Here is a 17,799-nt window from a genome sequence, read left to right on the forward strand (position 1 = left end):
TCTACCTGCACTGCCAGCAAGCACCTAATTCACTTGTCTGAATCCAATAGTCTTCCTAATGGATTTCTACTTTGACTGCTCTAATTCAATATCCGCAATACAGTTAGAGAGGATCCTCCTTCCTAAGCAAGATGGTACTTATATCATTCCCTGCTTAAAATCCTTTAGTGCTTCCCCACTGCTTTGGGGATAAAATGCAAACTCCTCGGCATAGCTAGAGATTCTTTGTCTTCCCACTCTGCCCTTTTATGTCTGCACTTGAGCCATTAAAGCTCTCTTGCTTGATGTATTTGCTCACGACTCCATAACTAGGTCCAGTCTCCTATCTCTCCTGGGCTATCATGCCCCAGGCTTCTGGGTAGCTACTCAGTATACCGACCAAGTGACAGTTCAGAAAGTTCTCCCAGCTTCCCCACCATCAGCCTGGGCGGGCTACTCCAATTATTTTTATAATGCCATATTCATATATTCATCACAGCCTTCCTCTCATTATATCATAATCACACATTTATTTTTTAACTTACTTCTTCCTCCACTTGATATACCTCCCCAACCCAGAAATTTTACACACAATATGTTCAAGGGGCAGACTGGTTCAGTGAAAAAGGCACAGAACTTAACTCTGTCTCTTATTAGCTCTATGTTAGCCAAGTAGCAAAGGCAAATAAAACTACAATGCAGAAGGACAGAAATTTATGCAATCACTTTAGGATTGTGAGCATATGGTTTTACTTTTTTGGCTGGTTACTTCATTTGTACAACAGGTGTTAGGCTAAATGAGTGCCTTTCCACTCTAAGATCTTGTGGTTATGATTATCAGCAGTATCCTGGATAACAGAAACGTGAAATGTCTCTAGGAATCATGCAAATATAGTATCATCATAAATATTTGAACCTGCAGGACTTAAGTCAATTGTCAGGTTATGGAATCACACAGATTCTTTTCAAAGTCTACTAGGATTTTTTAGATTTAATTTTCTTTAACCTAGAAAACGATAAGGAAAAAACTTCAGCTAGGTACCAGTAAAACAGAACTCTCTTTTTGAAATCTGATTTCAAGGGAAACATTTTAGAATGTTATTTTTCTTGAATTGTCAACATTTCATATGGTTTCACTTCTACGAATTCATATGATAGTTTACCTCTGAAAAGGAGGTCTTTCTTATTAAGGATTGGTAGTATTTTTTGTCTTTATAAGGTAGAGAGCAAACAGTGACTTCTGCTAACAACTGCTAGATGAAATACATAATCCTCAAGATAAATACAAATAAGATAAAATTTATGGCACTTGAACAACCAAAATCTGAGCTTGAGTAGTCACAGCTCATTCTTCTTGTACTTTCAAGGCCTCTTTCTCTAATTCAAGCCTTCAGGATAAGCAGTAAAGGAGGAAGAGGAAATTATAGCACAGTGGTCTCCCTTAACCATGGAGGATATGTTCCAAGAACCTCAGGGGATGCCTGAAACCACAAATAGTACTGAACCCCATATATATTTTTTTCCTATACATACATACATATGATAAAGTTTAATTTAAAAGTCAGGCACAGTAAGAGAATAACAGATAATATAATAGAACAATGAAACTGTAATAAAAGTTATGTGAATGTGGTCTTTCTAAGTATCTTATGCACCTTCCTTCCTCTCGTGATGACACGAGATGATAAAATGCCTATGTGATGAGATGAAGTGAAGTGAGTGACACAGGCTCTGTGATGTGTAGTTGGCTACCGCTGACCTTCCAACAAGAGGTCAGAAGGAGGATCACCTGCTTCCTGACCATGGCTGACCACAGGTAACTGACACCATGGGAACGCGAAACTGCAGATAAGGGGGGGACCACAGTATATTCCGGTTAAAACTGTACAAAGGGGAAAGTATGCATGCAAGTGTGTTCTGATTGCCTTGAATACACTAACTAGATATCTCTCAATTCTAAAATAATGCTAATAATTCTACCATGATTATTTGTAGCACATTTGATCTCACCGAGCACTTTTCTCATCTTTACAATAATCCTGTCAGATAGTCAAAGAGGATGTTATCTCCACCTAACAGATATAAGAGAATGGGGTGTGTGACTATGCCAAGACACAGAGTTTTAAAATGTCAGAGCTGGAGGGCAGCCCTGGTGGCCCAGCGGTTTAGCGCCACCTTCAGCCTGGGGTGTGATCCTGGAGACCCAGGATTGAGTCCCACGTCAGGATCCCTGCACAGAGCCTGCTTCTCCCTCTGCCTGTTTCTCTCTCTCTCTCTCTCTCTCTCTCTCTCTCTCTGTCATGAATAAATAAATAAAATCCAAAAAAAAAAAATGTCAGAGCTGGAACTCTTACCATGTCTCAGTTTATACATCACCAGAATCTGGCATTTAATGGATACTTAATAGATGTGTAGTAAATGAATTAATTTACATTTTCTGGCTCCTGGCATCTACTGCAAATTTCACCCGCAGCTTTACTAATTCTTCAATTGCTAGGTTTGTAAGCTGAGTCAAATAAAATTACTAACCCCCTTAGGGACAATGTTATTTAATTGACGTAATTTAGGCAGCCAGACCTTCTGGGTCACAAACACAAGCAGAAGTTTTTTGGCTAAGTATCTTTTCACCTACACATTTCATAGGAGTATAGGTAAAATAGCCTTATTGGATAGAATAGCCAAAGGGAAAAACCTACAGACATGTACGTATTAACATGATTAACAAAATCAATACCCAAATATTGTTGAAATTAGGATACTGATTTTAAATAATCAAAAATAGTTTACCTGGGGTGCAAGAAGAGGTAGCCTAATATAAGCCAAAAGTTTACTGAGATCTTTCCGTCTCTGTTCCAAATCATGACGAACCCAAGTAAGAAGTGCATTCAGTATTGTCTCCTCATTAGGAATGTTCATGTCATCACTCGCCAAAAGCTTTGCAATTTCACTGGCTGGTAATAATACAAATTCCTGGTTTCGAATTACTTCCATGAAATGCTCCTAGAAGGGAAAAGTAGCATATCAACAATATCGTTTCTTCTATCCATCAGTTTATTTAAGAGTAAATAAAAATTTTTGAATCAGGTGCTAAAACACATTTATACATTCGTTAGACCTTCCTTACAATAGCATTACTGTTTCCTAGAAAGAAACACAGTATAAAATAACATTAAACTGCAAATTATGTTGTTACACTGTAAGTGTCTCCATATCAATAGAATTAAATTTTACCTCTTGGTACATTTTATATTTTTAAAGATTTATTTATGGGGGGGGGAGGAGAGAAAGAGAGATAGCACTTGAGCAGGGGGAGGGGCAGAAGGAGAGGGACAGAAAGAATCCTCAAGCAGACTCCCCGATGAGTATGGAGACTGATGTGGGGCTTGATCCAAGGACTCTGAGATCATGACCTGAGTCAAAATCTAGAACCAGCCACTTATCTGACTGAGCCACCCAGGCGCCCTTACCATTTGGGACACTTTAAAAATGGAGCCGGGATTTTTAGGTTTTGCTTTGCTCAAGTTAGAGAATAGCTTTGGCAAGTCTTTCAAGAGGTGGAGGGTAGAAAAAAATGAATTAGACTCTGAGATGTAGGATAGTCTGACATCAAAGTCTGGTTACATTTGTGGTTGCTGAAGAATTTGGTTTATAGTGCAGCCAGTTACCGGGGTGAGTCATGAAGATTTCTCTTACCCAGAAATGGCTGCCAGGCAGGCTGGATTTCCCAGGACCATCCTGTACCACAAAAATCTTCTCCGACTGCCCAGAGAAGACTATATATACTTAGGGCTATCCTGGTTCTGATTGGCCTTGGCCTGAAGAGTGTTTTAATGTAGTTCACACAGCACTTTAGGTCGGTTTTAAAAATTTCTAAACTGATTTACGTCTGAAGTTCTTTTCATCTCAGAGAAAAAGAGCCAAAGCAAAAGTGTTAACATACAATGTACTGGGATTCCAGGACCTTGGACTGAAGATAATTCAGTTGCAGATACTACTAGAATTAGGCTCCTTATAATTTGAAATGGGGGACAGAAATGACTTTAGCTGTGCGATAATGACCTTTACTAGGTTGTTATGCTAAACAATCCAAAGATACGGGAAATTTACTATCTGGAGTACAGGTTACAAGTCTTAATGCATGGATTGTTTACTTAGCTATAATATAAATGCAAATGCTACACAAATTGCCCCTTGATGTTTTTCTTATACTTCCTAGTGTGCTGTGGCTGTCTCAGCATACATGGTTTTAGTGAAATAGCTAAGGCCACTTAAATTAGAGCTAGAGATAAGGATTACCAGTAACTATCTTCTATATTAAAATGAGAATTATATGTCCCATATACCTTGCAGTAACCCAAATTAGGTACTGATCTAAAATATATCTTGGGTTGAAATTCCTTTATTAGAAATTCTTAACAGGAAGCCATACATGAATAATTAACTAAATTCAATTGCTTCAATTCATCACGTTTAGTTAAAAATGCCCAAATGTATCTATTTTAAATGACTATCATTTTCAGAAATATATTTTAATAAAACCTCAATGTTGGCTTCAAGCAAACTGTTCTACTCAACTGTGTACTGACATTATAAAATAATCTGGTAACACATTGCAAGAGCTATAAAAATGTTGAAGCTCTCAACCAGTTATCCTACTAGCAGTTTAATCCTTAATAAATAATTCACAAGAGGAAAAAAAAAGCTGATGCTTCCCTAATGATGCTTCTCTGTATTATTATTTATAATAGTATAAAATGGGAATTAGCCTAAAGGTCCAGCTATAGGGGGTTGTAACTCAATGGGCTATTAAGCAGGCATTAAACATTTCAAAAACAAAGATCACATAGATACATGGAAACACATTTATTATATAATGTTAAGTAAGATTCTCAAGAAATCAAAATAATATACATTTCTAATTGCTCAATGGTAGTGTACAATATAATCAATATTTATAACATTTACACCATTCTGACCGTACCAATAAAACTATTGCTTTGCATTCGAATGGTATTAATGGCATTACCAATGCAATGGTATTAATTCAAGCAGAAAAGAACTATTATATATATTATTATTTATTTGTTGATTTTCTATCTCAGAACTGTGCCCATTCTGACCTAGTACAATTCATTTTAAGTGAAAATTGAGTCTCTCAACAACTGAACTCAAGGTTAAATACAAAGTGTTTTTCAAAAGTGTTACTTGGTGTTACACCAGGTATTTTAGCAGAATTCAGTCTTTTCTTCTAGGTTGAGAACCAAAATTCAAATATTCAAAATTAAATGCTTATATTTATTACACAAATCCATAATGCCATTAATTATTTGTAATGACATACCCAATGTTAGACTTTTGGCAGAGGTTAAAGGACTCATGCCAGGTCACATTCACTGGCAGTCAGAGTAAGAACAAGCTCCTAGATTTCAGGATTATAAGAAGGAACTCCTCATTCTTTCCTACCTGTATTCATAGAGGATGAGTGAATGTCCCAAGTACGTGCAACATTTACTGATTGTGAAAACTGAATTTACTATGTGACATTATGCTTACTTCAGATTTTAAATCTTTTTTTGTGTTGTTGTATGAGCACAGGGTGATATATGGAATTACTGAATCACTATATTGTACACCTGAAACTAATATAACACTGTATGTTAACTAACTGGAATTAAAATTAAAACTTAAAAAAATCTATTTTGTGATATAAATAGCTATCATGCTACCAAACACTTGCTAGCATTATGCCCTTTCTTCATTTGGAATTAGTTTTTAAGCAAATGAAATTACTGAGGGATTTATTTAAATTGAAGATTGAATTTTGGTATACATTTTCATTGGGTTCCCATAGCAACAATTCAAATCAGACAATCTGCCACTAAATGACTTATTGTTATTAGAATTAAATTTCACCTCTGTTGAAACTGAATAATGTCAGATAATAGCCTTGAGACAAAAAAACACTCAACTAATTGGCTATGAAAATAGCTTTAAAAACATTGAGCTAAATCAATAATAATGTAAAAACTCTGTATGGTTACAGAACATAACTACACTTATCATGGTAAGCCTTGTATAATGTATCGAATTGTTGAATCACTATGTTGTACACCTGAAACTAAAATAACACTGCATGTGAACTTTACTTTAATAATAAAAAGAAAGAGCCAAGGGCAGCCCGGGTGGCTCAGTGGTTTAGTGCCTGCCTTTGGCCCAGGGCATGATCCTGGAGACCTGGGATCGAGTCCCATGTCGGGCTCCCTGCATGGAGCCTGCTTCTCTCTCTGCCTGTGTCTCTGCCTCTCTCTTTCTCTCTCTCTGTGTCTCTCATGAATAAATAAATCTTTAAAAAAATAGCCAATTTAAACTTATATCTAAGCCTTTATATCTAATCAGCCACTGTGCCTCTACTGTAAACAACAGGAGTGACCTAAATGCATACAAATGTTTTCATGTGAATAAAACTCTTTTCTAGAAAAGAGATATTACTTAAATGATAAACTGATTATGAAGAAAAGAAACCCAGCTTTATTTTAGTCATCTTACTCCTAAAATTATTTGAACCTAAAGTTTAAGGTCAAAATGAGATATCTGCAAGGAAAGATACAGACGTAGGTGGGGAAAAATCTTCCCTGAGACTGAATTTAGAAGATGCTAGGTCTATCTGGTATTGCCTTTTGTATGAGGGCTTTTGTTCACTCACATCCAATTCTATGTATTGAATAAAGTAAATTTGTACAATGATGGTAACAGCAATGAGGATATCATTTATTGACTGGGGATACTGTGTGTCAATCACTATTTTAAGTGCAACACTTCTATTAACTCATTTAATCCTCATTTTGAGCTTACGAAGGAGGTAGAATTATCCTTCCCAAGAGTTGTAAACATCTGTTCTTATCATTTTTTCACATCTCTATTTCTGTAGTGAAAAATTCCTAAAGTATTTGTCAGTCTCTTCACAGACAAACCAACTTAATGGAAGAATGGAGGAAAAGGTAGACAAAAGCATCTTCTTAATTTTGATACAATCAATAATATGGATAACTGGTATGTTTGTGAGAATGTTCACATTCTTTCTTAAGAGCTATATTGCCCTAATTGCAGGATTTAAAGCAATAGTTTCGATTTTTGCCCAGCTGGGAAGACCTAACTGCCATAGTGTAACAAGATGGTCATTCCTTAAAAATCCAGATATCCCTACTTCCCCATGTCCCTGTACTATGAAGATTATGGGGCCTGGTCCTAGCAATATGCCCTCAATATGCCCTTCTTTTCTTGCTATCCTAGATCAATCTATATCCACTATCCTCCTGAGTCTGAATGAGAACCTCCTCTGCGATTTATTTTGAGCACATAATTTGCTTCAATTCATAAGAACATCTTTCTACATAGCTAAAAAACACTTCTTACATATAATCAGGTTTATCTTTAATAAAAAGCCTCCCTTTGATCCTATTGTCTGTACTCCACCAATACCCCACAATCACTGTCACCAATTTCCATCTGTAAATATGTGGGCCATTCTGAAATTCATCCAGTGCTACAAAGTAAAACGTAGGGGAAATCCTGCTCTCCAAAGCAGCAGATCTGAAAAACCTTGAATAGGACAGTCCTTGGCCACTGCTCTGCTTCTTAGCAACTGTAACAATTCAGGCTGGACTCATAGATCCAGGAGAAATATTACTTGGTGTTCTCTCCTTATAACTCAATGAAAATGCTCTGCAATAGACAGTGAACCTGAACCTCAAGACGTGTGGCAGAGCCATGGGAAAACAGCAGCATGTAGATAAACCTGCAGCAATAAGAAATGAGGTAAAGAGCATATGACTTTCTGCTTCTCAGAGAATACATACCATAGTATAATTGTGAGCCACTTTATGCAAATCTGTACAACCTTGGGCATCAGCAAAAGAACGGATTCCAAGACAGTTGGATGGGTGAAGCTGTTTCATCAAAAACTTACAGCAAGCTTCCACAACCTGTGAAAGCTGAAGGAGGCAAGCTGTAGACAGCAGGCACTCAATATTATCTTCTTTTAATTCAAGGCGGCCTTAATGACAAAAAGACATTCCATGAACCATAGAACTGTATTAACTTTGATGTATAAAATAATCAGTGTCAACAGTAATAATTCTACACAAGAGCTCCTTATATGAATTCTAGACCTAGATGATTTCAGATTGAAAAGACAAAGTACAAAATGTGAAAAAACATTATTAGTTCTGTGACTTCTATTAAAATAAAAGACTAATGGTTTATTTTCAGAATTTTTAAATGATGCTTTAATTAAGTAGCATATCTATTATATATATAACTCTCAAATTTTAGGTGCAATAATTTAAAAACATTATATAAGTCATCTAATTATTATATTAACATTTAAAAATACCAATCAAGAGGTTAATTATGACAATCATTTTATTTCATTTTTAAAATATTTTATTTATCCATTTGACAAAGAGAGCACAAGTGGGGGTGCGGGAGTGGTAGGCAGAGGGAGAGGGAGAAGCAGATTCCCTGCCAACCAGGAAGCCTGATGGGGGGCTCCATCCCAGGACTCTGGGACCATGGGCCGAGCCGAAGGCAAACCTTTAACCTAGTGAGCCACCCTTAACAACAGTTTTAAAGATTCTAATATAGAGATTTTAAACTTTTATAAAGGTATCACCAGGAGTGATGATTACAATAGCAGAATTCACTGTTAGCTATGTATGGCAGGCTTTACTAAAAGCAGGAACCTGAAATCTAATTATACAACATAATTTTAAGAGGTTTTAGATTTATGTTTTCAGATTTATTACCTGTATATGCATACTGAATCAAAGACCATAGTGAATTTGGTTCAACACCTTCCATTTTTATTTCTTCTTGTCTTGCTTCCCTGACATCATTAGTAAACATGGCAGCAAAATAATCCGAGACAGAGGAGAGCACCAATCTGAGAACGTACCAGAAGAAAAAAAAAAAAATCAGTGACCACATTAAAGTTGATGTTCATTAATAAATACTGCTTCTTCTCTCTCTCTCTTTTTAAAATTTGTTACCCACAGAAAGTGCATGGTACTGGGAAATGCATTTTAAGTTTGACAAATTGCTTTATGCTCTAGTTCCTTCCATGGGGTAATAAATTACCATTACTGAAAATTTTCTGCTGAGGTAAATGATTTACCCATTCATTACTCAAATACCATTTTATAACATCCAGAAGAAAAGCTAAAGCCCACAGCGTTAAACTGACTATATAAAAAAAGAAAAAATCATAAAGGTTATTTTCTGTTTATCCCTTTTGGAAATAACCTAAGGTTTTTTTGGTTTTTGTTTTTTTTTCAATTTAATTGTAGAAGTAGTAGACATATGGGAGAAACTTGAGAATGGTTTTAGCAGGTTGTTTTTAATTTTTGTGACTTATTATTATTATTATAATGTTCACATTTTGTCATCAAATGATAATACTTTTGTTATAACACTACAAAACTATAATATTTTTATAATAGTACATTATTATATATTAGGTACATCTCTGACCAGATTTTTGATAGCCCTATATGAACAAAAATAAGTTATAAATACACATTTTGAAACGTAGATTTTTTTATTTGATGTCTTGGAGATATTTCTATGTTGGCACATTTATATAGATTTACTTTATGTATGTATGTATGTATGTATGTATGTATGTATGTATTTTTAAAGAAATATAAACAGTGAACAGTTGAAGCTCCCTTGCGTTCCCCTCTACTTCCATTCTCCTCCGTCCCAGGAGTACACTGCGGGGTGGTTTGCCAGATTGCTCTCCAAGGTGCTGTGCCAATTTAGATCCCCAGCAGCATTGTACGAGAGAGAACACTTTCCAACAACATTGTCAGATGTTAAAATTTTTGGCCATCTGCAATGTGTTAAATGGTGTCTCGTTGTCATTTTAATCTTCATTCCTCCGATTGCTAGTGAGACTACAGATCTTTTCAAATGGATATTGGTTGTTCAGGTTTCTTCTGAGAATTGCCTATTTATTCATCAACTCACTAAAGAAATTCACACCTAATAAGTACTGGGCACTGCTCTAGGTCCTTGGACACATGCGGTTCAAACAGAGTGCGCAAGGACAGAATGTCAGAGGGCAATGGCCATCGCACAGGCCACTGGGCTTTCACAGTAATGTGAGGAGTCATTGGAAAGTTCGATCATAAGAGTGACCAGATCTGAGTTCTATTTTAAAGGATCACTCAGATAGCTGCAGAAAACAGAATGTAGGGGAAGAGAGTAAAAACAGGGAGACCAGTTTGCAGTTTCTGCCACTGGTAACCAGAATGAGATGGTAAGAGTTCACACATATGTGGTAGTGAAGGTAATGAACTCTGTTGTAGAAACAGAGAATTTGAGATGTCTCTGAAATGCAGGTTGAGGCATCTTCATCTTTTCTAATAAAATGCAGGTTGAGGCATCTTCATCTTTTCTAATAAATCCACGCTCATAACACAAACTTTTTGTCACGTTCTAATAGCATCTCAATAAATGTATGCCCACTGAATCACTGGGAACTAAGACCAAGCCCATTTTTTCCTAATGATTTCACTTCCACTTTGGAAAGTTTAAGAAAATCTTTGGGACAGAATGTAATTAGTTTTTAAAAGCATTTAAAAAAAACCCTTGGGGGTCATAATAGTGATTAATACAGAACAATTCAACATGGAATTATCAAAAGAAACATAATGAATTGTCCTTTATTAAACATCTCTTTTCTTATTTAAAAAAAGATAGTACTTTATTTGTGTTAAAGGCTTTTGTTCCCTAACATCACTGCTTTTCTTACTTCTTGGAGATCAGGAAATAGAAGTTGGGATAGATGTTGCTATTTTAAAACTGCAGTTTTTGCCATTTCATTCCACTAGGTTTTTTGCTTCTAAATATTCAGCTCAAATTTCCATTGAGTTTGCTTATTTAATTGGTAGAATTTAAGAGAAAAACTGCTCATAGAAGCTGAAATCTATAACAAGTAATACTAACTGATCTGAGGTCAGTGTGTTTTGTTTTTGTGTTTCTACAAAGGAAAGTGACTCTTTGGGGTCATTTAATATATAATAATTTCATGTGCACTGTTTTCTTTGTAGAAATCCCATGAAAGATATCCCTTTCCAAAAGCATATGGAATAGTTAGTTGGAGCAATATCTCAATGTACATATAAGTAAATTAGTATGGAAATATTTCTCACATATAGAGATTTAGAAAACAATTACCTATGTGCCGGAATTCTGCGATCACCAGCAACTAGAATTACATCACACAACTGTTTATGCCTCAAATAGTTTTCCATCTTTTTAAATGTTTGCTCAGCATGATTAAGGGCTTGGAAAAATTCATCTGATGAACATGGCTCCATAGTATGGCAGGATGATAATGTCTGACTACTATTGGAAGTCCTGAAAAGAAAGACAACACATCTTTTGAAATATTACTATCACATTGAAAAGATCTTTTCTATCAAGTCCTTTAAAAACCTTTAAATGTACTAGAAGTCATCAATGCTGCCAGTCAATAGTAACATGTAATCATTCGTCATTTTTGGCTTTTAAATTCAATGATGGCTCAAATTCTAGGTGTGTCTTGTAAAAATTGTGAGTGAATGTGACGTGTTAGTTAATTACTACATATATTCTTTGTGGTGCCTATTTTTGAGATTTTTCTGCTGGTCAAAATAATTTCTCTGTTGAAAAAGAGCCAAGCTATATTCATAATAATAGTATATCTCCTAACATTATATTTAAGGGTATAAGAGATCATTCTTTGGAAGCAGAAAGGCAATGAAACTATTTTAGAAACATAAGTCCAAGCCATCCTTAACTTAAAAATGGGTTATAGTCCACAGTTCATTTATAGGATAACTGTTTAGAACATAAAACACAGTTGACCTTGGACCAATATGGGCTTAAATTGTCTGGGTCCACATATACATGGATTTTTTCCAATAAACATAGTGCAGTACTAAAAATGTATTTTTTCTTCCTTATATTAGTCTTAATAATATTTTCTTTATTCTAGTTTACTTTATTGTAAGAATATAGTATATAATACATAAAACACAAAAATTTTATGGACTCTTCATAATATTTGTAAGGTTTCCAGTCAAGAGCAGGCTATTACTAGTTAAGTTTTTGGGGAGTAAAAAGTTCTATGTGGATTTTTTACTGTATGGGTGTTGGTGTCCCTAATTCCCACATTGTTCAAGGGTCAACGTACACTGTGATAAAAACAATGTTACAAATAATTCATTTGATTCTCTAGCCTGTCTTCAAAAGCCCAGATAACCTATAACTTATATTATAGGTAAAATAAATCTGATGGCCTAACTTAGGTATCTAAACATTATATGAAATTTCCAAATCATTAATTTGAAAGTAGGAGTTCTATGGTTTCATTTGATTTACTGATGGAAATGGTGAAAAAGTAAAAGGGTTACTATTAGGAACTAAGTCCTAGGTCTACCCCTCCCTGCACCGTCCCCCACCAGATCACTTGAATCATATAATCAACATCCATTGGCTATGCAGTTAACTACCAATAACACCATAACTTAATTCTCATTTCTTGTCAGATCCACTTTTAGGGATATTATGATTCTGACAAATGCTCTGTCGATTCAATCCTCACTGTATCTTGAGATTATTCTTAATATAAACATTTAATAATTCTATCAAAAAAGGAAAAGTCACTGGATCTTTCACTTTTAAAGTAGAGAAGGGAAGCCATGGAGATTAAATGCTTTGCCAGGAGTCACGCAGTTTGTTCATGACAGAGACAGGGCTGTCACAGAGACCACTATGTGTTCACTTTTAAAGCCCTTTTTCTTTTTCTTTGGAGAATATAACTAGACCGCATTACCAGCCTCTCTAAGACAGGTGTGGTCTTATAATGGAAACAAACTGCATCATGTCCAGGGTACCGTGGCTAAGAGCAGGTGTTCCTTTCTCGTGCTTTCTTTCTCTTTACAGGAGCTGAGTGAAGAGGAGGGCTTAGAGGAAGGAACAGGTAAACATACACATGGAAGGTCACCCAGGTAAGAACATTCACATAAGTTACACTCACAAGAATTCTCGCATTGTATTGAGATTTATCCATTTTAGAAGAGAGCAGAATCTCTACCTAAATTCTCCTGCCCAACACATTTTTAATGCATACAAATATGTAATGCATACAAAAATGTTCTTGGAAAATAATTGTCAATAACAATAATACAAGCAAAATATATATTATCTGGAATGCATGTGTCATACACTATGAATATTATTGGTGTAAGGACTTGGAAAACCCAGGATAAGATACTCAACATGTAAGAGGATTATTATAAAACTATATTGAGTAATGTGTAATTATAGGTTGCTTACAGAAAAGAATGAGAATTAAAAATCATTTTAAAATCTAGGAGAAAACATAACATGAGCAATGACAGATGATGGTAATTTTGGTGAAGAACAATTTGAAGATTTAAACATATTGCAATAAAATGAAGTTTTATATTGTCAAAATACTGACAAATGATTAGAAGAGTTTTACTGATCTAATAATGAAAGAAAATTAGAATTTTTAATTTTCATAAACCACAAATTCTTTCAAGAACAAGATTAAGTAAGGAAATCAAATACTTCTTTCTTAGGGTTCCTATATTTTGTATTACATTTCTTATATTAAATTCTTATTGGTGGCAAGACAGTTGAATGTTTTTGAGTTAGTTGAATGTTTTTGAGTGATGAATTGCTATCATCCAAACATAAATGCTAATCAGTGTTAACTTTTGAAAGACCAATAGAATTTTATAATAGGATTACAAGGCTAGTTTTGATGTTGGTATATAAGCCTAATTAATAAATCAGCAATACCTTTTCCTATCAAGAACTTTCAGGATGCTTGGCTCTTTAACTTCTGGAATGAGTAAGAACAGCCTGAGGACACTTTCAGCATCTGTGTTCAGAGCCTCATTCCCCAAGACTGATTCACTACGTCTGAGATGGAACCTGAACTTACATTTTTTTGAAAGCCCTACAGGTGATGTGAACACACATCACAGGCTGAAAAGCAGTGGTGTATACTTCAGGAAGAGATTACACAAATTAGCATGTGATGAACTTACAGGTTCAAAGCACCACTTTATACCATTGATACTTTATTTCAAACATGTGTAAACTGAATTTTTTTGACTTAAATATTTTAAATGAACTAGTTGAACTTAATGGAATATTTGTTATTTTTAAAATGAGCATAAAGGTAAAACATCAAAAATCATTTATATGTAAACATGTTAACAAATGGTAACATTTTTCTAAAATAACATTTCAAACTTTGTTATTTGCTTTCAAGACTTCTACTGGCATCACATGTTAAATAAGCATATTATTTCATTGTGACAAATAATTCACTAGGATTTCTGGGTACAGAAATCACTTCCATCCACTGCTACAAAAGGAATGCAGGCTTCTGATTTGTATCCTATGGAAAAGTGAAGCCACCCATTCACAAAAGGAGCGTGAAAGAGTAAGAAACAGAGCTATTAAAAAGACTTGAAGTGGGGCAGCCCCGGTGGCTCAGTGGTTTAGTGCCACCTTCAGCCCAGGGCCTGATCCTGGAGACCTGGGATCAAGTCCCATGCCAGGCTCTCTGCATGGAGCCTGCTTCTCCTTCTGCCTGTGTCTCTGCCTCTCTCTGTGTCTCTCATGAATAAATAAAATCTTAAAAAAAAAAAAGACTTGAAGAGCTGCACAGCTTTTTGGCATTTCTTGTTTTGTTTCTAAGAAACTTGGGAGTTTATATATATAATTTTAATAATACAAGAATTTACTAAAAAAATTACTGCATCTCTATACAATTACATGACCAATTCAATTCCCCTAGGGATCCCTGGGTGGCGCAGCAGTTTAGCGCCTGCCTTTGGCCCAGGGCGCGATCCTGGAGACCCGGGATCGAATCCCACGTCAGGTTCCCGGTGCATGGAGCCTGCTTCTCCCTCTGCCTATGTCTCTGCCTCTCTCTCTCTCTCTCTCTCTGTGTGACTATCATAAATAAATAAATAAATAAATAAATAAATAAATAAATAAATAATAATAATAATTCAATTCCCCCCCAAAATAAAAATAATTCAATTCCCTTATTTTGAGATGAGAAAATCTGAGGCCTAAAATGGACAAAGTAATCCACTAAAGACACATAGGCAGCCAGTTACAAAGCTAGGATCAGGAAGCCTTCAGAGTGTTGCCCAAACCACTCACAAATAAATGGAGATTCTTAGGCCTTTACCCTTAAGGTATCAGTGAGCTCAAGGGCTAAGGGTACGAAAGGAGAATGATAGTACAATATGAATGAAGGTAATCCCACAGAAAGAAAAGAGAATTAAGAATTTTAGACAAAATACTGCTATGTGGCTGCCCCTTTGTTGGGTATGAGAACAAGATGTCTTTTAGGTTTCCAAGGAACAGAGGTCACATCTATATCCCTGACTAATCAGACTGCTTTTAATACTATGGCTCCGTGTAATTTACAATATTAATATTTCCCTATTACTTCTTTTCCTATTATGTGCTTTGGTTTGGAGATTTGAATTGGAGACGTGTAGTGTAGTGGTTAAGAACATTTTAGGAAAATTCTAGAGCTGTGCCGTCTAATACAATAACCACTAGCCTCATTGTGCTATTTTAATTTAATTACAATTATGTTAAAAACTCAGTTCTTTAGACGAGTCATATTTCAAATACTCAATTTCAGGAGGATAATGGCTGCCAAAATGAATAGTGCAGATATAGTACATTTCTGTCAATGCAGAAAGTTCTATTAACTTTTTCAATAGCAAAACAGGAGTAAGTAATACATGGTACTTTCTTTAGTGGATCCCTCATGGGGGAATCATTAAATGAAATGATGAATGTACCGCTCTAGCAGAGAATAAATACATAGTCAAGGTAAACTACTGTTGGTAGAATCTAGGTTTTCAATGGCATATGGAAAGGCCTATCTTTTGTCTTTACATAATGCTGTTTGGCTGGTTGGTTGGTTGGTTGGTTGTCTTTTAAAAAAATGATCCCCAGCATTATCAGTTTTATAATTAATTCTCATACTTCCTAATTAAAGTGGTCTTTTAGTAAACCTGATAGACATCACAACACACAATACAAACATTTGGGAATAGGCCATTTATGGAGCATTTAATATATACTTCTTTCAATATATTCTACTCAATCTTTTACATGATAACAGAGGGAATACATTTAACCTCTCTGCTTCATTTTATTTATATGATGTTATTAGGATGGTAAATCATTAAAATCTTTCATAGGAGATGTTCACTGTAGAGAACTATGCATTGCTGAATATTTGCAGGCTATAACGAAACATTTAATTTTTAGCCTATTGTCCCTCTGCAGTAGGCAACGAACTTGTAAGTCAGAAAAACACCTAAACATAGAAAAGAGGCAAGTATCAAACAGAATCAAGTTATCAATGATTTACAGAGCAACTCTCTGTATTATGCAGTATTGCACCAGTTGTTAGAAACTGTGGAGATGCAAAGAAAGAGAGGATTCTTTAGTGAAGAAATCTGAAGAGTCAAGTTTCATGAACTGGAAAAAAAAATTAAATAGCAACATGGCTTAGCCCTTCAGATTTCATACATGTGCACACTTGCATATACACATACAAAGTATGTTCCAGGACTAATACTACCTTTTAGTAAAAACGACTTAGAACTCTTCACTTTTGTCATCAGAATTTGCATTAGGCTTTCTTCATGGAGTAATTTTTCAAAATAAGTTTTAAAAATCACTTCATAAGAATTACATTGTATGTAGATTTGAGTAGAAAACAAAGCTGCATTGAGATTCTAACTGGTCTGTTTGGCTCACTCCCTCGGTAAGTGATTTACTCCCAGCTATCTGCCTCATAGCTTTTGGTATTCAGAATTCATGCTTTTGCAAAAGTGCAAACTACCGTATCATGAATCTTTTGGCATTCTCTACAAATATTCAAAACCACAAATGTAAAATAAGACTGTAAATTGCTTTGTATAGGCTAACAGTTTCTAAATCTTTTTTATGCATATCCTTTCCTGTATACTTTTAAGCATGTGCCCAAATATATGGATGTTTACCAGTTTATAAAAGATAGATACCATTGTACAATTATTTGTATTCTAAAACATAGAAAAAAATAGAGCTTTGCTGGATAAGATAAAGGGATGCAGTTAATAATATTGTAACAACTTTGTATGGTGACAGATGGTAGCTAGATTTATCATAGTGATCACTTTATAATGTATATAAATGATCACTGTTGTACACCTGAAACTAAAATTGCATGTCAACTACATTTGAATAAAAAAGGCATAAAATGAAATGTAAATAGAAGCTCTATTTTTACCATCTCTCCAGCTGATCATTTTATACATCCCCAATTGGAGTATAATTGCTATTAGAATACAGAGAAGGGAAAGATCAATATGAGCTAGTGTTTGGAAAGGCAACAAGTACGAAGTAAGATCTGAAATGTGCCTTGGAATTAGGTGGGTAAGGTAAAAGAGGATTCAGGGTGTCTCCTTTAAGGGGAGGACAGAGCAGGTATATACGGAGAAATGACAAGAGGGAAGAAAAAAAGAATACGTTCACCTCTTCCCTTCTCAAGACAAAGATTTTTGATTTTGGAATTTAAAGGCATTTTTCCTGGTACTATGGCCAGAATATCTACAGTGAAGGGAATTAAATGTTTGTAAGAATCAAATTTTCTTAAATAATAGCCAGTGTGAAAGGGAAGGGCCAGGGGACAATTTTATACAATGCTCCTAA

At 35.1% G+C, this 17,799-nt stretch overlaps 1 protein-coding gene across 5 annotated transcripts in view; it reads right to left on the reverse strand.

Moving 5' to 3' along the window:
• Window positions 1-17,799, reverse strand: part of KLHL5 (kelch like family member 5) — an 85,937-nt gene that overhangs the window by 40,764 nt on the left and 27,374 nt on the right. For all 5 annotated transcript variants that reach the window (XM_041752272.1, XM_041752271.1, XM_041752273.1 and 2 more), the window contains 4 exons: window positions 11,218-11,400; window positions 8,784-8,920; window positions 7,836-8,032; window positions 2,767-2,979 (listed from right to left, as the gene is read on the reverse strand). In XM_041752272.1, the coding sequence (XP_041608206.1) occupies window positions 2,767-2,979; window positions 7,836-8,032; window positions 8,784-8,920; window positions 11,218-11,400 (730 nt within the window). The remainder of the gene's footprint in view (window positions 1-2,766; window positions 2,980-7,835; window positions 8,033-8,783; window positions 8,921-11,217; window positions 11,401-17,799) is intronic.

Source organism: Vulpes lagopus, chromosome 4 (genome assembly GCF_018345385.1).
Source record: "Vulpes lagopus strain Blue_001 chromosome 4, ASM1834538v1, whole genome shotgun sequence".
Taxonomy (NCBI): domain Eukaryota; kingdom Metazoa; phylum Chordata; class Mammalia; order Carnivora; family Canidae; genus Vulpes; species Vulpes lagopus.